The 25,283-nt window shown below is 43.8% G+C and overlaps 1 protein-coding gene across 2 annotated transcripts; it reads left to right on the forward strand.

Annotated features, from left to right (window-relative positions):
- The first annotated feature begins 4,420 nt into the window (after nt 1-4,420).
- LOC109854924 lies at nt 4,421-24,982 on the forward strand. Of its 2 annotated transcripts, XM_020428563.1 has the most exons (7): nt 4,421-6,101; nt 6,460-6,690; nt 15,054-15,167; nt 15,397-15,483; nt 22,528-22,728; nt 22,894-23,079; nt 23,187-24,982. In XM_020428563.1, the coding sequence occupies exons 1-7, from the start codon at nt 5,792-5,794 to the stop codon at nt 23,912-23,914; spliced, it is 1,857 nt and encodes a 618-aa protein (XP_020284152.1). In that variant the 5' UTR covers nt 4,421-5,791; the 3' UTR covers nt 23,915-24,982. The 2 variants fall into 2 exon arrangements, with proteins under 2 accessions (XP_020284152.1, XP_020284151.1); XM_020428562.1 differs by lacking the exons at nt 15,054-15,167; nt 15,397-15,483.
- Nucleotides 24,983-25,283: the final 301 nt, after the last annotated feature.

Below are 25,283 nucleotides of genomic sequence, written 5' to 3' on the forward strand. Positions count from 1 at the left end.
AAAAAACGAGATGTGCAGTCTCTCAGAAAAAAAATTCTAATAAAGCCATTCAAGATTCCCGTCGTTAAAAGAACCACAAGCACGACGAGCTGGTAGGTGCAACCCTTTTAAGTCAGTCGAGTCGAGGCATCCGACTTCTCCGCGACAACCGTGCGGCGGTGTGGGTGGACGGATAGGTGGAGTGCGCCTCGCGGGGGACAAAACTCACCCTAAGAAGCCTCTAAGAACGCCAAGGCGGCAGTGTCGCTGGTGGGGTATAAAAGTACCCGCATGCGCAAACTCCTGAAAAACTGCGGCCCGCCTCCGGCGCCGCCTCTATCGTCTCCGACACCCCGCCGGTCCCCCTCTAGCCCCCGGTCCACGAGGGCCCCGAGATCTCTCACCCCCGTCGCCCTCGCGCCCCTCGCAAGACGTCGTCCGGAACGACCGGCGGCCTTTTTCGAGAATTGCCCCCCGGGTAACATGTGCTAACCGTGTGTGATTACCTCCGCTCTACAACGCGGGCGCAAACCCGCGCTATCCGCGTCCCCCTCCGTTACGTCACCCCCCCGCTATCGCCGCTTTATCGCCCCGTCGTCGTCGATTCGCTTTTTTTTTTTTGTCGCGCCCGCGAAAATCAAAGTGCCGCGGCAGCGGGCAAGAGAGATTGCGACCGACGGTTATTTTGCCGAACCGGTAAACGAGTTAATATCGCGCGCCGCAAGTGGAGAACCGCCAGGAAATAATCCCCGCGCGGCCGAATTCACGACGTGGTTTTTCGCGTACCAGTAAACTTAGTTGAACGCCAGTGTTGTGTGAATAACCAGACATGTGTAACGAATAGCTAAAAAAGTAAAAAAAAAAAAAAAAAAAAAACAATAGATTTTGTGCGTGTGAGAAAAATAATTTTGACACTTGGAAAATTTTTTTATACCAATAACGTCACTTCGTCGCAATTTGTATTTCCGATCATTTTTAGTGATTTTTTCAACAATATATGTTAACAGTGATTTTGTAAAGAACATGCACAAAACGCAAGTTTTTTAAAACATTTAATCGTGCTTTTTTGAAAATAATACTATCTTTTTGGTGACTAACAATCATTCGTCGAAATTATCTCGCGGAAAATTTTGGTTAAACCGATTATTTATTTTGAATAACGTAGCTTTTTTTACTGATTCTATCTTTTTTTTGGCAGTGCATATGAGCTCCAATTATTCCTTCCCAGGCAACACGTTCGACAAATCCTGCAGATCTAATTGGTCGCCAGCAGATAATTGTTCGGCATCGATAATTGGTCCAATTAATTTGAACGGAAAAGTGCGTCGATAATCGTTGCACATTCATCGATTCACCGATTATGTGAACCGTGCCGGATGCGGGTTATAGAATATCGTTACTGTCGAAAGGACATCGCCGAAAAAAATAGCCGAAACGCAAACAGAAACCAATCGTTTTGGCTACGTTGCATGGTAGTGAAGTTATTGAGTTTTTATTTTGTTGCTGTTCACATCGCATGATTACAATGTTCGCCAACAAATATTGAAGGACTATTAGATTTAAACGCGCACATAAAATAAAATAAAGTTAATATTACAAATTTGTATAACAACAGAGAGATACACATAAACTTTATCATCGTAAAAAAATATAGAAGATGTAATAACAGCGTAAATTTTTTTTCCAGTTTTTGTTTTTACTGAACGAAAGGTGTTTTTTACAAGAAACTAAATATTTTGACATCTTCAAATATATAAAATTTATTTTATATATATATATATATAATATACACAATATTATACACAATATACGTACACAAATATTCTTCTATATATATATAACTTCTTCAAATATACACAAAGTTGAGATAAAACCTTACATACGCGATCTTTTAACACTATTTGTATTTGCCAGCAGCTAAAATTGCTTTTTAAATTATCTTGACGTGTCAATCGCGTTCGCCACAATCTCATCCTAATTCACTTTTTCTCTCTTTTATATGCAAGACAAAAATTCAAAAATCGTCACACAATCCGTAAACGGATTTTTTGACGCCTTCGAGGGGTAAAGCTATTTCTCGCCTTTAACATCTCTCTCTTGATTCGACATGTGCACACTGTCGAGTTATATAACGCTCTGTCATATGTTTTTTTCTAATATTAAGTATATAATTTTTTTTGTTACATTGTTCGTACGGCGCGCACACGGTACTAATTCAGAATAAAATTTACATATTTATAGTTTTAAAGAAAACACTCTTTGTATTGTGTTATCGAAATAATAATAAAATACAAGCGGGAGGAATCCAAAATAGCGGCGGATGTAATTGAAAGCAGGGAACATTATCGCAGAACCTATGTGAAAGAACCTACGCTTGACGAAATGCATCTCGGAAGGTCTGCATGTAGGGACGGCGGAGGCGTCGCATTGTTCCTCGTAGAGGGGTGTAGGATTATATAGGGGGGCTCGTCTCGTTTAGGGGTTCTCGTACAGCTTGGTACAGATACGTCATGATCGATAGTCTCGTGTGTTGTCTCTTGAAAGAGTGACGTGTTACAATTCCCGCGTCGCGTTCCGTTTTATTCGACGGAATCCACGATCCCGTCCCTCAAGTTCCGTCGGCTGCCTACGGCAAGCCCGCTTTCGTCGCGTATAAAAGTGATTAATGATAGGAATTAAATATAAACGCGAACTTTTGATACGCGTAATTAAGTAAACTTATGTAATTCAAACGCAAATGTGGAAGAAAAATTTTTTTTAATGGGAGTTTCTTTAAAGAGACATAACACATGTGTTTATTGTCACGCGTGTGTTTGTACAACAGGTCACGTAGAAATTTACATACTCCGTACGTTATTTGACATGAAGAGTTCATATGAGATAAAAGATACAGTACTACAGTAAGCGCTTTGTGTCATACTTCTTTATTCGGTCTGATGAATCCGGGGATGACTACTTGTGCGTTAGGACAACGCGCGTATCTTCTCTCTTTTTCTCATCCGGGAGTTGGCAAAACGGTTCGTCTTCGTTTCGACTCTCGCCCGCACACTCCGAGCATCGCGCAACCCCCCCGTATTTCCTCGGTGCTAAACGCAACTACACAAGGGGCCTCTCTGCCGCGTCTTTGTTTTCCCTTTCTTCCCAGTGTCGTTTCGCAGTCTCGCGCGAGGTGGTCGTTGAACAACGGAAGCAGGAAGAAATCAACCGAGAAGGGCAAAAAGCCGGCCGACAGATGAGAGATCCGCGCCTGGGAGAATCCGTCGAAAATATATTTTTCAAACCTCTCTGCCTATCTAAAAATAACACATTTGCATTCACAGGCTTAATTAGTGCAAAATTCGCGTTACGTTTATTCGCAACATCTGTTTGGAACACGCGATGCGCTCATCAAACGGCGGAGAGATCGAGGAGGAGAGACAAGTTTTATACATATTTGTTTACTTAAAAAAAACTTGCAACTGTTAAAACCGTTCAATTTTTCGCGTTTAATTGCGTGCGATTAAGTAATTTAACTTGATTTGTGAATAATCAGAAAAGTGTAAATTGTCACCGTGCAAAGTGAAACATTAATAGTGTTAAAAGTGTAATTATGAAAATACGAGGTAAAATCGCCACCACCGAAGAACTCGTGATAAAATTCAGCGGGTGCGACAGAGATATTTTTCACAAATGTTATCGTTGAATGACAGAGCCAAATAATTTGCTGCATGAATTTCACAAGTGTTTAAATCTGCTGCAAGTATATCACATCTACTCCCGTCTCTGTGTGTCTGTGTTTCGGCGCAGGTGACCCACTATATATATATATATGTGTGCGTGTGTGTGTGTGCGTGTGATTGAGATCATCGTTCGAGAATAGCGTGTCGATCTCGCACCGCAATCATGCGGCGCGGTGAGACGCGACGCCGAGATTTATCTCCGGAAGTTAGTCACCCCCTGAACAACCCGCGAGTCCCCCGTCGTTCCCCGGCGCAACGACGACGGAGCTCGGAGGACAGCGCGAGGAGGTTTGTGTAGTCCGCGATAGTCGTCATATCGGCGGGAGTATTGTCAGGAACGCGGTGCCCGTCCTGTGAGAGGTTGTGCGCGCGGCGGCGAGAGAAGACAAAGAGAGAAAAAGAGCGACCGGGGGTAGCCAGAGGGAGAGGCAGAGAGATTTTTCCCCACCGCTTGGAAAAACCAACTCCCCCACCAGACCGGGTACCGTGGGGGCAGGTGGCGGTGGCGTGGAAGAGACGCGCGGCGGGCTGCGGGGGCGACGAAAAGAGGGGACGAGGAGGGTTACCCAGGGTGGTCTCGGTGGTGGCTGGGGGCGGCAGCCTCAAAAATACACCGCAACCACACCGCGCGGCTCCACCGCAGAAGCCGCCATCTTCCACCGCCGAACCGAAACGAGACCGCGCGAGTTAAACACCCTATCCTACTTCCTCCGAGTAGAAGCTGCCCTGCCACCCGCCGAAGCAACGGCCAGGTGAAGAATCATCATCGCCTCGACGACAACCGATTCTCACGACCAGAAGAAGAAATATTCGTGGAAAACTCTGTTCGAAATCGTCGTAGCGAAAAAATTTCAAATTGGTGTTCGTGTGCGCGAAATAAAAGATACGTCGAAGATCGTGATCGTCGGCTTCGATCGTCGTCATCATCTGAGGTCACGTCAGTGTTATCATTAATTTTAATTTATTGTTCGGTTTGGTAGCTGATGCGCCTCCCGTGATTGATCAAGATTTCGATCGACGGAGGGAGATACACGTGACAGTGCGCGACTATCGGCGAAACTTCGCGCGACGAGCGCCGCGTTTGAAAACATATGTTTCGAGTTTGAAAAACAATTTTCGATACATAGGCGCTATATATACAAATTTTTAGTGAAAAACAACAGTAAATACGTAAATAAGAAAAAAAGGTGCGCGCGAGCACGATGTCGTAAAGACCGCGGATAGTGTTTTTAGACACGCGCGATAAGGAAGAACAAGCGTACGCGATCTACGAAGCTGCTCCCTCGTCAAGGTGACTCCGAAATTCGTCGAGCGTATCCAAGTGTTTCGAGTAGATCTCGCGAGTGCTTCTTCGTCATCGATAAGAAGAAACCGGGAAACGGAAGACTCGATCAAAGAATTGGGAAATACAAGGGTGGCCACGGGGATTGACGACGATTCCAATAAAACGAATTTTCTTCGCGAGTTAGCAATCGAGACGAGGAAGAATTTGCAAACGCGGACGGCCCTTTGCTCCCGTCCCGTGGCAGGATAATGAAATAAGGATCAAAGAAGCCTTGGGCGACCCGCGAGGGCCGAGAAAGCCGCCGAGAAGAGTCGCGCGTGCCGTTCGAAGAAAAACAAATCCAATTCTCGCTAGTAAGAAGATATCCGGTGTGCGTTCGTAATGCGTTTCCCGTCATCGCCAGGATCAATTCGTGTTTGTAAAATTCTCACGTCGTCATCGTCGAGTGAATTTCACGCATTCGTCAAACGTGAATGTAGAACGTAACAATCGGTCTTATAAATAAGACGTGTGTGATATATACAAGAGATTGTAATTGCTGAATAAAAATTAAAAATTAAAAAAAAAAAAAACAGGATATAAATAAATAAGAGATATATATCATCAACGCAGACGTATCAATCGAAGGACCAAGCATCATATCGGAATTGATCAAAAGAAAGCGATTTTTATCGCCGATCAACTTGTACAGTTATTTCGTTCAGAATTCAGGGAAAAAAACAAGATATAAACAATTGAGCAGCCGAACTTTTCCGGGACACCAGGGAAGGGTGATGTTGTGATTAAAGAAATCAATGACATCGTTCTCATGACGAATCCTTCGCGAGATGTCCGACCCGAGGATCGGCCTCCCGGCCTAGACTATCCTGATCCTAGGTCAGTGCGCGGCGGTCATCAGGCGCATCAAGCGAACCCGGTGAGCCAGATCGGCGGGCCCAGAATACGAAGGACCCGAGCCTCGTCCTCGAGGAGAAGAATGCACCTGGCCAACGAGGTGCCACCTCAAGGTTCGGCCGGCGGAAATCATCTTTCCGATTATGCTCTCACCGCCGATTTGCTTGCCGAGAGGACGCTTGACGGGCTTCTCGCCGAGCATCCTGGAGAACTTGTTCGCACAGGTAAAAATTTTATTCGCGAGTACAAAGCGTATTAATATTGCAAAAATAACTCTTTTCTCTCTAATATTTACCTGTAGTGCTTATAAAAATATAATGACTAGAAACATATTTTTAAAACTTGGAAAAAATGCTGAAAGATATTTACCTATATATTTTTTTACAATTTGTTGCATAATATATATAAAAAGATTTATTTGCTCTATATGTTTTTAAACTTCGAGAAGTGATTTTTAATTGTACAAATACGCGCGCATGTACGCGAAGCAAATAATGCAAAAATAATTGATTATTTGAGTAAAAATAAATTCAATAAAATTTTCGAAAAAAAAAAATATAGTTCTATCAATGTTAATACAAGGTTGTCCACATGTGGTCTGCACGGTATTGCCGTCACATTGGAGGTCGAACAAGACCCTTCCGGTAGCATTCAAAGTGGTAGCTCTTGGCGAAGTTGGAGACGGTACCCTCGTGACCGTCCGGGCCGGAAATGATGAGAATTGTTGTGCGGAATTGCGGAATTCTACCGCGCTAATGAAAAATCAAGTCGCCAAATTCAACGATCTTAGGTTCGTCGGTAGAAGCGGTAGAGGTAAGTTTTAAAAAGCGTATTTTTTTACAATAAAAAAATGCAAACAGTATACATATACATATATATAGATACGTAATATAACTTTTAATTTATAATTTTATTTCTATATAACTTTTTTCGCAATTTTTAAAAATCGTTTTACTCTCTCGATACCTTTTTGTGTATTTGTTTTATCAAAATAACTTCAATTTGCAAAAAACTCAATTTTTCTGCTTGTTCTTGCCTTCTACCAATGCGGCGTCTTAAATCATTCAGACTTCGCTACATTAAGGTGGTGCCCCCGACTGATGGCCTCGTTTTTCCCGCGTCGAATGCCAAGCACAGGCCACCACCACCTGGCCCCCCCCGTTCCTATCTTATTTTTAATTCACGCGACAAATACCGTGACCTGGTATCTCCTCGCGACTGCCACCCCCACGTCACGACGTGGCAGGGGGTTAAAAAGCGTACGCGGAGATTTTTTAATTCCCTGCTCCGCGTATCAATAATTCAACGTTTCTTTCGTTCACGAGAGAGAGAGAGAGAGAGAGAAAGAGCGAGAGCGTGAGCGACATGCGGGACGGTGGCAAGGGAAGAAAAATTTGGGGGACCGAGGTCTCTGAATAATGCTCCCTAATAATCGCAGCCATTACGAACGGTTAATGCAAACGTTCGCTCCTTGAAGAAGAGTCGAAGTAGCGAAGGGAGGTAAGAAGAAGCGGCACGAGAGGACCTAGATTGTAGCGGGAAAGGAGCAAACTTTGCGACGTCCTTTTTTTTTTTCCCTCTTGTATCTCCTTCTTCCACGTGCGGAGTCGAGGTAGGGAATCGGAAGATACGAGTAACGAGGCGTCCTTTAATTCTTTTAATTCGACCGAGTTGCACTGGTCGTCCTTCTCGTTCGTTTTCTTCCTCGTCGCGCTCGTTCTCTCTTCGTCTTTTTTTCCGACAACGTCGAACTTTCGAGAGAGAGCAGTCACGAACGTACCCCCCTACGGTTAACGAGGAGGAGGCGGTCGACTTGTTTATGGCAAATTGGAAAAGGAAATTGCGGGGTTTGTGATATCAAGCGGCGACGGGTTTCAAGCAACTTTTCTCCGTCGGTAGAACGCCCTAAACGCCCGTTCGTTTCTTATTTCTTGTGAATTCTAATGACACTTATCTCAACGGCCATTGCTTTTTTTTTTTTTTTTTTTTTTGTATCTCGAGAACATACGATCATCGAAAGCAATTTTGTTGTCGCATTTTGTTTTGTCGTAACGTCCGCTTATACGAGCGATATCGTTCGGCGAAGTTTTATATAAGATCGGTCGGTCGCGCGTCCACGCATTGATCCTCCTCTTTCACTCGAGAAATAGAAAGATCCAAGATACTCGTCACGGCAACAATAGAGAGACGTGGGAAAACGGTTCCCGGAATTTTTTTTTTTTTTTCAAGCAAAACTCGCGAATGAGGATATCGCGTATATGTAGGAAAATCGTGGAACGGGGGAATCGGCGAAGCGCGCGAGCGAGAGAGAGCGGTCGCGGATGCGAGTGGGATAGAGTGAAGGTAGAGTGGTTGGCTGTAAGCGGCTTTGGTTTCCATGGCAGTAAGCCCTCATTACTGTATTACGGGCAGCCCCTAACTACCACCGGTATGCAACGATTTGCCTCTAGATTTTCCATATATGAGAGTGACGCAAGATCGTTCCGAGGGCGCGTATCGCAATCGCCGGATCGGCGGAGATTTTTCTTTCCGCATTCCGTATGACGCCCGGTGAATTTTTTCGCGTCGAGATAAGCTCGAATCTCGTCTCCATTGTGCGGAGCGTTTCAAACGTACGGGGGGGGGGGGGGGGGTTGAAAAATTATGCGCGTTATGACAGATGTAGTATTTCGGAGAAATATATTTTTAAAAACAGAAAAAAAAATAAAAAAACAGAGTACACGCGCGCGCGCGCGTGCTAACGTGAAGACCAAATAGATGTGTGACGGGGTGAGCGCGTTATTACTTGCGAAGAAAAGAACAAACAGAGATCTCATCGAATAAATCGAAAATTTATTATGTTTGTCGGCGAGAGAGTCGCCCGCGCACATCGCGCGCTGCATAATACCACAGCGAAGTGAGGAGCCGCGGAGTGCATTTTATATACAGATTCCTCACGCGTTCCGCTCGTTTTTTTGCCTCCATTGTTTTGCACGCATCCCACGCGCGCGCTACCGACTTTTTCGGTTGCAAATATTTGTCTCATGCTCGCCCGCGGGCCTTTGTCAGGCCAATTTAATATTGCGAATGCGGAGGAAGAGAATTGATCGTGGTCGAAATGCGTGACGACGTTGATAGGGTAGTAGCCCGGTACCAACGTGAGAGTAAAGACATCGGGAGTTGACCGGTGTTTTTCGGCCAATTGTATTGGGACGAAATTAATCAACAATTTCCGCCAGAGATCTCAGTGAGAGAGAGAGAGAGAAAGGGAGATGGAGAAAAACATATTCAAATTAAATTTCTATTTTGAGTCGCAAACTTTATTACAGAAAATAAAGGGCTTCAATAAAATTAAAGATACAGAAACAAAACAATTTCGAAAATATAGAATATAATCGTTCGCGCATTATACTTTTGCGCGTCTCGCCATTTGACGAAAAATTAATTATTTGCTCAGTTTTTTTCCGGCGGATGCTTGTTTTTCAAGAAACCCTTACTTTTTTCGCGAATAAACATTTGAATGAGGTCGAGTGCGGAGGAAAAAACTTTGAGCGCGCGTCGGACCGACAAGTTTTTTTTTTTCTGACTCGACGACTCACTTGCTCCGACTATCTTTTTAATCGACTATAATCGCCTCCATTTCGGTCTTACGCGCTGACCCAAAAGAGGGACCCTCTTCTAGCGCTGGTGGTGTTACGGCTAGCGAGTGTAACGACTACGCGCGCCACGACGGCCAGAGGGGTTTACGGGGGTGGCGGCGGAATATTATCATACCGGCGCAGGGGCGTATATCACTCGGCCACCCCTTTCGCTCCCGACAGGGATTAGCGTCAACCTCCGACTGCTAGGAGTCACGGGCCGTACGGAGACGCGGCTATATATGCGTGTTTCTCTCTTGCTTTTCTCTTTCTCTCTTTCTCTCTCTCTCATTTCTACGCTGGGTGCTGGAGCGCGAACGAGCGGGGAGAGAGAGCGGCGCGGCGCGGCGAGGCGCGCGACGGGAAGGGGTGGCGACGGGCGTAAAAACGACGGGCATAAATACCGGAGTTACCTGTGTTTTATGACGGTCCGGCCGAGGTATAGGCAGGAAGAGAGCGCGAGAATCCGAGGGAAAGCTCCGACTATCGACAGCCAGATCCTGACCGATGTCCTGGCGCAATGGATCCCCGTCTCGCCCTGAGCCGTTCTCTTTTTCTCTCTCTTTCTCTCTCTTTCCTCCCTTTTCGTGGAAGGAGAACTCGCTTTAGATCGCCGCCGCATGGTAAACGTTGCAACGCACCAGTGGTGGTACGAGAGTTCGTCGCTCTCGCAGATCCGAATCTTCGATATCTTCTTTATGATTCGAAAGAAAAATGTGCGATGCAAATATCGACGCTTCAACGTTTTCAACCACCGACGCGCTACACATGGTCTCTGGAAGTTACGGTTATGTTTTGTAAAAAAAAAATAAAATAAAACAATACATTTTATTTTTACAACTTTTTAAAACGAGATAAAAAAGACAATGTGCAGAAAATCTTGGCGATGTTCAATAAAATATTGTAAAAAAATATTTGTAACAACGCGAGTCATTAGAAAATTTCTTTCTAATGACTGTGATTTGTAAAATGTCATTCGCGAAACTGTCTTAAAGTTTTTTTTTTTTTTTTTTATATTGGATGGGAATGATTTAATAAGTCGTAAAGGTCCGTCATCTTTGAGAAGGGTTGACGTTCGTTTTCATCGACCTTTAAAACTAGCGGCTCTCGTGTTCAGTCAACCGAACAGCTGTTGCAACCTCCTGCATCAGCGATTCTTCGCTTTGAAGCGTGTCGAACCCGTGGGGAGCTAAAATAAAGTTTTCCCTGCTAATCTGCTAAGTCTTCGAATTATAACAAATCGAAGGATATATCTTATATAAACGAACCTTATAAAGGAATCTGCCGAGTAAAAACGCGCGCCCAAATAAAGAAGAAATCTATTTTTTTTTCAAACAAGATATTCGAATTACACGATTCGGTTTTAATTTCGATCGGAATTTCAAAAATTAATTTTAAACGATAATGATTCGGCGAACAATTTCCGGGAAGAGAAGCAACTTCCAACGTTAGAAGATATTAACGTTTTCGCGAACTCGAATGTGCCAGTTAAATCCGCGAGAGCGGTTGGCGGATCTCGCCGGTGACCACCTCGGCGACGTTTTTTGCCAATTAAAAATTAAAAAATCCATCCCTCGGCCAAGTAAGGGATCGCGGAAGGGACTGCGAGGACACGCGGGGGGGTGTGTCGGAGGAGCGCGCCGGCCCTCTCTATGGCGGATGACTGCGCCGAGATTTTCTACCGATTACACGTTATTTTCCGCTCTGGTCTGTAGAGTACGGTGTCCGCGCACGTACGTACATATCCGTTTCTTTCACATATATTAATTCCACGTTTCCCTACTTTATTTTCTCGATATTTTTCGCTCCTCATTCCGTCGCGCCGGCAGCAAAAGGCAGGTTTTTACAAACGCTTCAATGACCACTCCGCCCGGTCGCGCCGTCGCATCTAAAAGTCGTTGTGCTCGACGTTGCGATTATTGTTGGCGAAAACTGGCCCTCGTGGAAATTTATCCCGCGTCAGGATTTTTATCACGGTCATTGCGAAACATTCGCCAAAACGTTCTCACTCAATGATGCTGTTTTCGTTGTTTTTTGTTTTGTTTTGTTTTTTTTTTTTCACAGACTGCGCCAAAAAAATGCAAACGTAGAATTATTAATATCTGGTAATCCCTAACGTTTTTGTTCAAGATGTCGTGTGCGAATATGTGTAGATAAAAAAAAAAAAAAAAAAAAAAAACACGTCTCTTTTCAAACATGTCACGGGCGGTGTACACTCGACCTCGTCTACCATGATTCGGGTAGTCAAAACGTCAGAATCTTAAAACACGACAAACACTCCGAAATAACGATCCGAGCAACCCTCGCACTCGCCTCGCCGGCAAACAGGGGAGTTTTTAACACTGCATGATCCCTAGGTAAACTTAGGGCAAAACGCGAGCGTTTGCCCGTGTGTCTTCGCGCACAATTCTTGTCGCGTAAGTGGACGCGAGCCAACCTTGCCCGAATTAATTTCCCAACCCACGACTCGTTTTTTGGCTTTCTAAATCATCGCGAGATTATCCACGAATGTGTGTGTGTGTGTGTGCGGAGCGTTTTTTTCTGCAAAAAAAACTTGAGCAGAAATTTATTAATGTCGGATTACGGAAATTTACAATCCGACACACATCCCCGATGTGTGTGCTAATAAAAGTTAACTTGTTTTAAAATTCGAATGTTCGAGAAATGATGAAATACAACGGAATATACAATATATCACACGCATCGCGCTGATGAGAAAAAGAGAAAAATTCTCAAACAGAATCTTTCGAAAAAAGTTCGAGCGAATGACGAAAAACTCTGCACAGTCGACATCACAATCTTTATGGATCCTCTCAATAGCGTTGAGGCAATATTTTGCTGGATAAACGTGACGTACGACGTACGTGGATTAATAATGTTTATATACACATATGTGTTTGCGAATGCGAAAGATACTATTCCCCGACGTGCGAAACTCGTCGGCATGAAGAAGCGCGTCAAAAAAAAAAAGAATAAAAAAGAGAGTTGTAAACTGTTTTTCCAATCTCATGAATCATGTGTCCACACCGTGGAACGCGTCTCCGTCGTAATAGGATCGTAGGAAAATTTAGTTTTCGAGTACGCGAGAGCTATTTTCGTGCGCGATTGGCCGTGTGAGTCCCCGACCGTGTACAGACGATGAATTAGAATCTCGCTTAGACGTAGGTAAACCGGGAAAGAGAGGAAGGAACGTGGTACACCCCGAAGGGTGGATCGTTCTTCCAGCGAGTTACACATAATGCCTCATAAACACCCTCAAAATGCCTGCCATCACCCCTGATTCACGTTGTCGCCGCTTTCCCGCGCTTGACACCGCGTTGGCAATAAACTTCGGTCTCGTTAGCTCTCTCTCTCTCTCTCCCTCTCTCTCACAGTCACGAAATATCTTCGGCGAAATCTTTCACAGAAAAGTCAGTTCTTTCACGCCGGAAAAATGTCTGATGACATTCCGACATATTACTTTTAAAGAAAAAAACTGTTAAAAAGTTTGAGATTTCGCGACACGTGAAAAAAGTGTTTTAACTTGTTTAGTATTTTTTTTATTAATTGTTATAAATGTACTTTTTCGAGATGTCCAATTATTTAACCGCGTGCGACTTCTTATGAATTAACAAATATTCGGATTTGATACTTTGGAAAAGCACGGCAGTTCGATATAACGAGATGTGGAATAAAAAATTAAACCCCGCCCCCTTCGGTGGCCAATGCGTAAAAAATCAATTTTGACTATTAAGATGGATATCGCGAAACGGCGGGAGGCGAAAATAGCGGCCAATCACTACGCGACGCGAAAGGGAGCGCGCTTGGAAATGGCACGGCTCCCTTGGCGAAGTTAAAGTCCGGTATTTCGCCCAGGCGACAGGCGGTAAGCCGGTTAAATGTCGTGGTTCACCGTAAAAACGCGGTCGTTTACCGGGGGGGGGGAGGTCGGCCCCGCTACATAAAATAAAACTACCACCCGACCACGCGTGTGTACCGTACCCGGCCGCATTTGGCGACGCCATTATAAGCTACGTAACTTTATTGTCGCGAAGCGCGCGAAAAAGCGCGTAAGCATCTTGTTTTTGCCACACGTTGTGTCGCCGCTATTTTCTTCGCTCGGTAACGCGACGCGACATACGGCCTCGCACATTCTCGGCCCCTGCATTTTATCTCGCGTATATACGCGCGCGATTAACCGTGGACCAGAGTTCAACGCGTCGAACGCGTGACGAATTCCGCGCGACGCGCGCGTCATCGATTGAAATATTTGTGCTGAAAACATCGAAATTTAGTAAACGGCCCGGCCAGTTACGAGTCGCGTTTTCATCTGCGCGTTTACCGATATCGTTTCGGGCTATCGGCGGGACTTCGAGAACAAAAAAACACAGTGACGGAATAAAAAAAAAACGGATTGAAAAGTGCATTAAGGGACGAGAAATTTTTAGATTAAAAAATCAGAAGCCGGAGCAGCTCCCCCGGTCCGGGATCCGTAGATGCGCTCAAAACAAAAACACACTCGCAACGCACACAAATTTATATATATATATATATATATAAATTGCAACAAAAACTACTTGATGTAAAAATACAGAATACGCGCCTATTGAGTTATCGAAGTGATAAAAGTAATAACGCCGAGTAACACACTTTACAAACAGCTACAAATTTTCGATATTCCAAATATTTGTTTCGAAAGTGATATTTCAAAATATTATTCGGACAAGTTATCGCGTCCGTTTCAAAATTCCGAGATAAGCGGCGAAGAGGGAGGGGATACAAATATCTCATCTATCGAACTATATACCGAATGTTGTCGACACGTCGAAAGGTCGAAAACGACGACGAAATCGCGCGTGACGGGCCGGCTGCGTATTTCAGAGTAGCAGGGTTGCTGCGCGCGTTTAGCATTAACATATTCCAGCCTATCCGGGAAACAAACATCGACGCGGTGGCGTCACTCGTTCACCCCCTTACTTCCGGCACATTTGTGTTTTGTTTCCAGCGAGCGCACCGCGCGCGCATTGCCGTTTTGCTTGTGCATACAATATACCGTCGAGCGGTGCTAGCCCTCGCGATGGCGGTTGATTAAACCCCCGTCACAAGAAACGTCGATCCGATGTTATAATCGCGATAGCATCATCTAATTTTCCGAAATTAATTAGGTAAACGCGATCATCAGCACGTATGGGAAATTGTTCGCGAAAAAACACATATATATATATATATTTGATTTTATTTCAACATACAAATATATATGTTTGAGTGAAAACACACAAAGCTTGAGCTATAAAACTCATAAATGTGAGTAAGTTCAAATTGGCTGTAGTGTGAGAATCTCTTTTCGCGGTCGACGAATTGGATATGAATAATAGAGTCTTCGCAAACCAAGAAGCGTCGGGATTCATTCGCGCGCCTTTATGGTTTTCGATCTGGCAACGGAGCCAAAACACGCGAGCACGCATATCGTCCCATTGGGGGAATCCCCGCCTCTCTCGTTTTACCGCTGTGCGATAATTCTTCTCCTCCCTCTCCCTCCCACCCATCTCTCTACGTCTCTGTTCTTCATTTTCGTTTCAGGAAAGAGCTTCACCCTGACGATCATGCTGCAAACATCGCCGCCGCAAGTGGCAACCCTGTCGAAGGCAATTAAGGTGACCGTGGACGGTCCCAGAGAGCCGCGTTCCAAGACAAGTGAGTACAACTTTACCTACCGAGGATAATGCGCGGGAGTAACTTTTTATTGTGAAAATTCTATTCGCGTGTCTATAACCGATAGGGAAAAACCGATTAAATGAGTTGAGTTATAAACAGATAAATATCGAGAATGCGAAGCGGGAAAAAATGTCACAACAACACGTTGAACCGTGAGGGACTGACCATAGTCGATGACGATTCATGAATTTATTCCACGTTTGTGCAGGACACCAGGCCTTTCATCCCTTTCACTTCGGACCACGTCCGTTTCCTTTCGGACACCCGCAGGACCCGTTGGGATTCAAGCTGTCGGGTAAGTGAGGCGTTTCTCCCTAATCAAAGACACGCGCGCGCGCGCGGCCTCCTTCGTCTTCATCACGACGAGTTTGCGCGGGCTATCCTGCTTCCGGTGAAAGCTCACCTTCAGAAACCTCTCGGCACGTCTCCCCCGTCGATAGATAACTAAGTTTGCAACCCCGTGCCGTGCCCCCTCCCTCAAGGGGAGAGCAACTGCGGCAACTTCGGCGGGCCGGGGTCGACGTCCTCTTCTCGACGTGCTCGGCTTCGTGGCTGCGAAGGGTGTCAAAATTGAGCGTCGGCAGGCACCGACTCAAAATTGAGTTTTGCCACCGGCCTCTAAGTGGAGAAGACTCTGATTAAGCCCCGGGAGCGAACTCTGCCTTTTCGTTTCGGAGGAAGCCCGCTCTCTCGGTCCCCGCTCTCCCGGAGAAGTCGTGAATAAACTTCGACTCCGTTAACTTTGCCATCGAGCAGCTCCCAGCACAGTAAAATATTCTCGCTTTTCTAACTTTATATAAATGATCAACGTTCGCAAAGAAAAATCGTTCTTTTTTTTTTTTTTTTTTAATTCAACACTTTATTTTTATATTTGTAATATATTGCCGTGACACGGAAACAGTAAAGTATTTGACAAATAAAACACAGCGAAAAATTTCGCTAAATCATGAAACATCTCTCGGAGAGAGTTGTTTTTGAAATGAATAATCAATCAGTCCGCTTTCTTCGGGGCAGTAATGCGCACGCTGCGATATAAACGACGATTTAAACGTTTCACCGTCGCCAGCGTTTTCGAAAAAGTTTTCAGGTATCCGGCCGGTTCGACAGGACAGTCGGGTGGCACGAATTCCATTGAAACTCGTTCGAAGCTCCAAATTTTGATGGGACTAGCCCGGAGCAGTGAGGGTCGGGTACTGATACTGGTGCACCGACAGTGTATTGTTTCGGCATGATAAGCGGCTTAACGGAGCTTCGCTCCCTCCTATCCCCGAGGCGTACTACGGGATGGCAGTCCTGCCGTCGATTTCTCGTTGCTAGTCCCGCCCGATCCCCGCGACCCCGGTACGCTCAATCAAGAATCAGCCACTGCCGCGCCCGGTAGTACGCCGAAGCTTTAACTTTTCTTTCGTTTGCGTTTGTCGTCGTTGCAATTTTGTCTGTAAATTATTCTAACATGATTTTTTGCCAATGACATTCAAATAATCACAGAAGAATGTAGTATTAAACGTGCGTGTGTGTGTGTGCGCGCGCGCGCGCGAGCGCAACACTTTTGCACAAATCTTTTGTAAATCATTATTTTTTTTTTTTAAATAAAAGATGATTTCTTGATATATGTCGACAAGAAAGTGTTCGGAATAAACATTTTGGTTGCGAAAATTCTCTAACAAATATTTTATTATAGCAAAACGGATCTTTTTGTTGTAATGATAAAATATCCGAATTATATCACGTACAGAAAAGGATATATATATATATATATATATATATATATATATATATCGCGAATGATTGGGGCGCACTGTTTTAACACACCGCCGGATAAATTGTATCCTCGACAATTGGGTCACCTACATTGTTTTAGGTAGGGTGCGAATGGCACTCGACGAATATCGATCGGTTTATTTCGAGTGAGATGTGCCCGCGAGTTTTTTTCAACCCTTTCGTTCGGGGGTTCGCCGGTTGGCTCACAGGTTGCGCCTCCGTCCAGTCCGACGGATGGTCGTCGGTCAGTCGAGCACCTTTCAAACTTTCCAAAGCTGGCTAGCCGGCCGTCGAGTATCGCTGACTAGATAAGGGTGTTCAAGAGGTGGTTTATTAGATGTCTACGCGCAGGAGGGTTGATAGAGTAGAAAGGGAAGAACCCGCCACCGGGGTGCGTGAGGCGAGCGTGGTTGGCCGTGCAGGGTTGTTAAGGTGCCCATTGAGGTGTAACCAGGGGGATGTTATTAAATTTCGTTCGGGCCTCGACAGCAGGGACGACGAATTTTATGGGGCTCCCTAAGGGGCTTCGTGAGAGAGCGCCGAAGTCCGACAGACGGGCCAATGTGCTTTTGCTCCCTCCCTCCGATCTTCGATATCCATCGCTCTAATTTTATCTTTCCTGTCAGTAGCAATATATATCGAAATAACACATATTGCTCACTTTTTACGGTGGTATTGCGTGATATATCTTTGTTTGCAATAAATCCTACACTGGTATATATTTTTTTCTTACATATTATTTACATACGCGTTAACATAACACTTTTAGGGATAGTAATCTTTTGCAGAAATTGTATAAAAAATCCGGCAATAATCTAACATTTTTGTTGCAGCGATATTTAAAAGTTTTGACGATACGCGTTCAGGAACGATCTCTGACAAGTTTCAGGGAAAATTAATGTATCCGGTGACAGACACCGCACGGCGGCAGATCGTCGGATCTGAGATTGTCCGCGAACGAAAACACCCTGATCGCGCATCCTCCCGGGAGGCCAAAGCCTGTCGTCTTTGTCAGTCTGGCTGAGGGGATGAAAAATCGCGAGGTGCCAAGATTCGAGTTAACAAGAACAGCTCGCGCAGCCCCAATCTGCCCTCCCTCTTTCCGCTCTCCCGTGTCAATTAACCGCTTACGAGGGAGAGGCTGGGTGGTGGTAGTTGCGAGGTTGGGGAGAGAACCGGAAAAATCGCGACCCCTGTTTCAATAAGGTGGCCTTTACCTCATTTGGGGGAGATTGTTAGGAACGCTCAGTTTAAAACTGTCGCTTTGCTCCTGGATCGTTTTGCAGTAAATTCGCGACTTCTTTTAAAGCGGATCCTCTTACCAAACACGTAATTTATTTATAAAAAGAAGCGAATTAAAAATTTGTTTTTTTTTTCTCTTTTTTTCTTATATATATGTTTGCGTGTGTGTTATGAAAATTTTCTAATTTTTATAAACATATGCTTGTTGTAAGAAGAAAATCAGCATAATGTTTTCGCATAAATTTTCGAATGTTTGATTGGTCTACTCGTGACACGAGTTTTTTATCTCGGTTTTCTTTACAATCGCCGGATTATATTTCTCCTCCGAACTCGAACGCCATCGTACCTGATTTACGATGCGACGCGTTTAAAGAGCTCTTTCACGTATACAGAAAACCGAACGCAACCGGCGACAACCCTTCGGACGTACGGTCCTTAAAGAGAACCTTTTTAAGGGTTGCTCCTGTCCACCGTCCCCGTGTCGAATCACTGCGGATCCTTTAAATTCGCGTCACATTTCACCACCCTGCGTGTCTTGCAAGGGATGTTCCGTCTTTTAATCAGGTCCGGCGACTGGAGGGGCTTTTCTCTGGAAGCGACGGTAACTAATGACGCTCTTCTCTAACCATCGGTCTCTCTTCTCTCGTCTCTCTTCCTATCACTGACACCAAAATCCACCAAAGAAACAGAAATGATAGCAAATTGTGTGCTATTCCTGCAATCGATACATGCTCAACTCAAACTTTTTCACTCAAGTTTCGTATGCAATATCGTGTAGATAAATCAACACATGTGTTATAACCAGAGGCAATATTTGTTATTACACATACACACACACAAACTCTGTTATTAATATTTATAAAATTATATAAATTATATCTCTTGTTGAAGTTTAATTATCAAATAATAAAAGTTTACTTATATCTGTAAAAGACTTTTTTAAACATGTGTGTATATATATATATATATGTTATATACTGTTTTTATAAAATAAATAATTTATAATTTATACGCTCTTTTTCTCCGATGTAGAATCAAATATCGTAATCAATAATAATAACAATATATATGAAAATTTATATTAAAATTTTGTGTATTTACATTTATAATTACTTTAATTATTGAACACGCACACAATAAAACGGTAAGAATGAAAATTTATGCATCGCTGAATATCGACTATTTCTTAAAAGATCCATTATTTTTGCACTCTTTCTCGACTTCAAAGAGAAAATGTCTGCTGCAGCGGGATAAAGATGGAGAAGAAGGGAGAGAGAGATAGCAATTTTCTCGTCCTTTCTCGAAATATCTCCTCGTGGAGCTTAGATCGGTGCCAGAGACCTTTCCAGGGTGGCATTTTAGGGGTTGCTGCGACGCGATAATGAGAACGGGCGCAAAGGGTGGGTGTGCAAAGACATCCAACCGGCAGTAGCTAGAGGATAGAGAACGCGGAGAGAGTGGAAAGAGGAGAGAGCGGCGAATAGGAGAGTAACAGAGAGAAAGCGGAGAGGTTTGAAAGAGGGGGAGAGAGATCGAGCTTCGCAAGGGTTAAAGCCTTAGCAGCAAGAAGGGCGTTTTTAACGCCTGTTTTGCATAGATTTGAATAGATAAGACAGACAGGAAAATACGCGAATTAATTTATTATGTATCTCGGGGTGGCGAGATCAAGGAGGTTTAAAGCGACGAACTTGAAGGGCTTCCCCCTTCATTTGCAGACTATGTGTCAGGCTTCGAATCAACGTCTTTAAGACGCTCTTTAAATTTCATCGCTGTAAACGTGCTCGTGCGTAAAACTTAAGACGCTAAAGATTAGAGGGACTTTATGCTTAAGACTAATTCTCTTGTGCTTAGAGAACCGAACTAGATGTTTAGGTTTATTTTCAAGTCTTATTGAAATATATTGCAAAAACATTTATATATTGCGCACAAAAAAGTTGAACAGTGTAATCAAAATTCGAAATCATGCGTTCGACCCGAACGAGTTCGGTCTGTAATCGACGTGACCAAATTTAATTCACTTGGCGGGCGACGCGGCGGTGAAACGTATATAAAGCTACGCTTAAAAGCTCGTATTACATGTGACGTCACATTACCGCATCTCGGGAGCGGCGCGACCAAAGTACGTAGCACATTTTGAGCACGCTGCTCGATAATACATCATCCCTTAAAGCCCCAGTACCCCGATGGAAGGCACACGTAAAGGCAACTAACCCTAGGGCCGTAACGTTTAAGCTTAACATTTCTCACCCCTTAAAGGGGTAGAGAGCGGCGGCTCCTTGAACCCTTTCAGCTCGTCTCTCTCGTGCTCTCTCTCTCTCTCTCTTTCTCTTTCTCTTCTTCTCTCTTTCTCTCTCTCTCTCTCTCTCTCTTGCTCTCACTCTTTCCCAGATCTCGCTAGGGCCCACCCCTCATTAGTCTTCATTTGTTTTCGGAATTATCGCCCGCCAGCCGAACCCAACCCGGCACGCGAGTTCCGTCGAAAGAGGGTGCATGGTATTTTCGGGGTTTATTAAATTGAAAATATGTTACGAGCGCTTTGAGAAGAATGCATGTCATATCAAACGTTATACGCTTTATGTGAAAACTTAACAACATTATACATGAGATTTACATAAAATTGTTAAACTATTTTAACACAAGTATATAAATATTATTATATTTGTTTATAAATCTCGTATATTTTTATAATGAAATTACAGAAAACTTAGTAAACTTATATATAATCTATTATATCAAATATTCTATCATTGTCCCTTTTATATTATTTCCAATTTGAACTTGATTGTTTAATAACAAAGGGTAAAAGAGAAAGACTCATTGTCGGTTATCGGACGATGTTCGTACGACGCGATCGTCACTTAAGAATCCTGGCTGCCTGAGGAGCTTACCAAAGCGGTTCTTATTCATGCTGCAGCCGACGGAAGCCGTCCGTTGGCCCCCGTAAGCTCGGTGGCAGCGGTGCTTTCGCGCGCCTCTTATCGTTTTCTTAATCCCCCTCATAAAGTAGGAGAGCTACGAGCTCTCACGGCTGGCCCGTTCAGTGTGCCACGCCGGTGTGGTAGGACGCGAGATAGCGGTGTCCTCTCCCTGGCGAGCGCGCGCGGCTTAAAGAGAGCTTAAAAATCACCCCTTCGACCCCTACCGAGCTTTTTACTTCCCCACCGCCCGTCACGACGCGACTGGTGGGAGCGCGCGAGCGGCCAATGGGGTGATCCGCGTGTCTCGGTGGTCACGCCCTCGTGCCAGTGACCGGACAATTCTCCCCGCTACGTCGAGGCAGCTTTCCCCTGCTTACCACCCCGCCGTGACCCCCACCCACATCGCACACGGTGGCTTCGCGGCAGCCTTCACGGAATTTTTAAACTGCCCCGCACAGATGACGGCATAATCTGTTATTGATCAAGGTCTTTCGAAAAACCAATATCACGTCGATGACCACGGGGACTTGCTTCTTGCTTCGTTTTTGCATTACGACACATTGTTTGAACGTTACTTGCGTTACGTACACATGTACATATTGCTTATACATAGATTTATGTTAGAAATAATAAATTAGAAATAATGCATGTTTTCTTTCTTCCTTGCAGTCTATCGAGAATATTGACAAGGTTTATAAATATATATACATATATATGTATATATATTTAGTGACCTTTAAAAACAAATAAAAATTATTTAATTGTTTTTTTCACAAATAAACAAACAACAAAGATATTGATGCAATTTATGTCAGTCGGTTTTGTCCAACCAATCACGCTTGAACGAACTTTTTGATGTCATAAATTTAATTGCATTCACATGCTTGCGCGGTCACGCTATATTGGCTATTATCGAAAAAAAGGTGATCGATCGTCTCTCTGCATTCTCTGTTGGATAAATTTAACTGTCCATCCACGTCAAAACCGCCTCTACGTCAAAGGGATGCGTTTCTACGACTCTAACTGTCAGTCGATCACCGTTTACCTACCGAAAATTATACAACGCCACCGTGATGCCCAGAAATATGTTACGTCTTGTCACAGAACGATCATGTCAGTCATTTTCAGGCACTGTCGTCTACATTGCGTTACTCAATCCTGAAAGGATCCATTCTGTTCAAAAATGTCAATTTTTAACGTATAAAGCTACTAGGATATATCAAAACATTTCAGACAAAGAGCGTTTAACGCAAAACGTAGACGAATAAACATTACAAAAGTTAACAAACAAAGTGTCTTTTTCTACCGTAAATATTTTGGACGATATGGAGGTCACCGCGACGTGATGACAGCGTAGACGCTGAAAATAAACAGAATTCACGAAAAAACGTGTAATCTGCATTTCTTTGATTGCACAGGATTGCAACACCTGGGTCTGGAGCAAGGAGCGGGCCAGGGATGGGGCGGGTTACCTCGAGGATCTTTACCACCGCACTGTCTTCCACCGCCTCCCGGCCACCATCCGCACACACATCCACAGCCAGTTGGTGCGTCGGCTTTCAACCCCTTCCACCACGCCATCGAACAAAGATCCCCAAGGCTGCCTGGACCTAACACCGGTAAAAAGATACGAGATAGCACGTGTAGCAAACAAAATAAAAATTCCGGTTGTAAAAGTTCGAATCGTAAAAGAAAAAATACGTTAAAATTTAAATAATGCCGTGTTTCCTTAGATTACGTGATTAAAACGATTAATAGGTGTGTAAATTGAATGTGTCAAAAAGAATCCACGAGAAGTGATTTGGGTCCGATCAGCGTGTCGGTGCGGGAAGTAACACCGACAACGTCACCCGGAAACCCAGGTCCGGGATTGCTGACGACGGCCTCGGTGACGGCGCCGACGCCTCCTGCCGAGTCGACTACCACTACCACGACGCCCAGTCCGTCTGGACATCACTCACATTTTCAAGGTAAAAAGTTGAGATATATCCAACTTGAAGTTTACGCGATTCAAGTCTTCACAAACGAGGGAAATTAACTCGAGAAAATTGACGATTTGCTTTGTTTGTTAATACAGGTCTTCATTTGCTGGGTGCCACGGGATCTATATTTGGATCAATATTCGCCCCGTTGTTGCCGCAGTCTTCGTGGCTGTACAATCCTCTGTACCATACGCAGCAGTACATTCTTGAACCGGAATGGCATGCTTTGGCCTTGAGAATGGCACAGCAGCGACTGCAGAGGCCAGATCAGACCCGACTCGAAGAACTCAGGAAGCTCAGAAGTAGCAGCGACAGTCCTGAAAGCAGTACGAAAGACGAAGAGAGGAGAGGAGACGATCAAGGCGTGTTGCGTCGATCCGGATTGGACAGTCCCGATGATAGTATCGAAGTGGACGACAGGAACGATCAGGACTTAAACAGAGATCGCGTTAGAAGCGACGAATCTATACCCGAACAGGATTCTCCAAGAATCTCGCCTATCAGAAGCGACTTCGAAGATGCCACGTCCACGGACGCAACCTTTCAGGAAGCGTCGATTCGTCTGCGACAAAGTATTGAAAATTTAAACGACCCGGAACTTCAGATCGAGCAGGATGAGACTGTCAGTCGCGGAGATCTTACTGTGAAAATTCGCTTAGAGGGCACGGTCGATCTTAGCACGAAGAAAAACCAAGATAAAGAGAACGTAGGTCAGGATCTGACGACGCGAAGAAAGGAAGATGGGATAGACGTTGAGAGAGAACCGATCAGATCACGAAGAGAGAGAAGTCCTAAGCCTAGACAAGTGTGGAGACCTTATTAAAGACTGTAATTTTTACAAAAATTCGATTGTCAGGATATAAATAATTTTGTCGTGCGGATTGAACTAAAGTGTAGGTCACTTCTATCGTATGTTCTTTTTTTTTTAGAAAAAGAAGTTTCTTTCGCTGAGAAATCGGCAGACCGGTTGATTTAATCTCGTCTTAATGAATTGAGAACATTCCCAGAGGACGGAGGAGAGCAGAGCTAGCGCGATGATGTAGATTAATTTAGCAATGCTAAGCGATGTATCATCATCGTCAAGCTGTCGAGGGATAACGGAACATGTTGACTGGATGTCGAACGTTCCGCGCGCAATGTAACACGCGGTAATCGTCTGCTTGTGTGTAAATTAATTAACAAATGTTTCTGATGAACATTTTTGCCACAATTATACTTATCCATCTCTTTCTATACCCGTCGCGGGTATATCATCTAAGATCATGGACTCGAGGACTAACCAGGGTTTACGTTTGCATATATATATAGTATGTATATATACGATCCGACTATTATCTAGGTTAATGTTTCAAGTACGCGTTAAGCATTTCCCTCTCGTCGTTCCGAGTAAGAAATTAAATTTCCTGAATGTCTCACTGACCACACGAGTACACGTTACATAAAATATATTTTAATCCTGAACAACAAATTTATTTAGATCAGGATATCACCCGTCTTTCTACGTGAACGTTTATAATTTTGTTGTGATATTGTAATGTCAATGATTTTTCGAAAAAAAAGTATATAATCGAAGAAAAAAAAAGATTCTCGTGTGGTAGATGACAAATTCTCACGATACAAGCGAGATCACGAGTATAGCTTACGTTGTAAATATCACCATCCAACTTCGAATCCTGGGCCGAGTCACATCCTCTCGTCAAGGCGTTGTCTCCTTTTTTTACGAGGCAAACGCCGTTGTCGTTTATTGTCAAGTAAAGAGATATTGATTAGAGAATCGTGGAAATGTGTTTCATTGTATAATTATCGAATCCACGAGCGTCTCGTCTTGACGATGCTGTATATGTACGCGTGACTGCTGGCCTCAATCAAAATCACTCATTGTTTAAGTACATCATCAAATAAAGTAATATCATCCGTTCCATGATATTGATTTATTTTTTTTTTATACGATCAACGTAAATTTTGCCGAGGATACCTCGCGTAAATAAATATGGTAAGTGCAACAGTATTTAGTTATAAATTGTGTATAATATAGTTAAAACTGTGATTTGCATTAATATTGATTATTCTTATCTACTTTTTAAATATTTTTTTTGCAACAATTATTTGTCATATATATAAAATAATTATTGTCAGAATTTATTTTACACACAATCTCACAAATTTTATCTTTCTTATTTTTATTTTCAATA

The sequence above is a fragment of the Pseudomyrmex gracilis genome, unplaced genomic scaffold (assembly GCF_002006095.1).
Source record: "Pseudomyrmex gracilis isolate BER0280 unplaced genomic scaffold, ASM200609v1 scaffold_75, whole genome shotgun sequence".
NCBI lineage: Eukaryota > Metazoa > Arthropoda > Insecta > Hymenoptera > Formicidae > Pseudomyrmex > Pseudomyrmex gracilis.

Excerpts from the sequence above, each read along its gene's own strand:
- LOC109854924 (XM_020428563.1), top strand. The coding sequence starts at position 5,792 with ATGACGAATCCTTCGCGAGATGTCCGACCCGAGGATCGGCCTCCCGGC. Across the intron at positions 22,729-22,893 it reads GCTGCCTGGACCTAACACCG|AATCCACGAGAAGTGATTTG; the intron begins GTAAAAAGATAC and ends TGTGTCAAAAAG. Across the intron at positions 23,080-23,186 it reads ACATCACTCACATTTTCAAG|GTCTTCATTTGCTGGGTGCC; the intron begins GTAAAAAGTTGA and ends TTGTTAATACAG.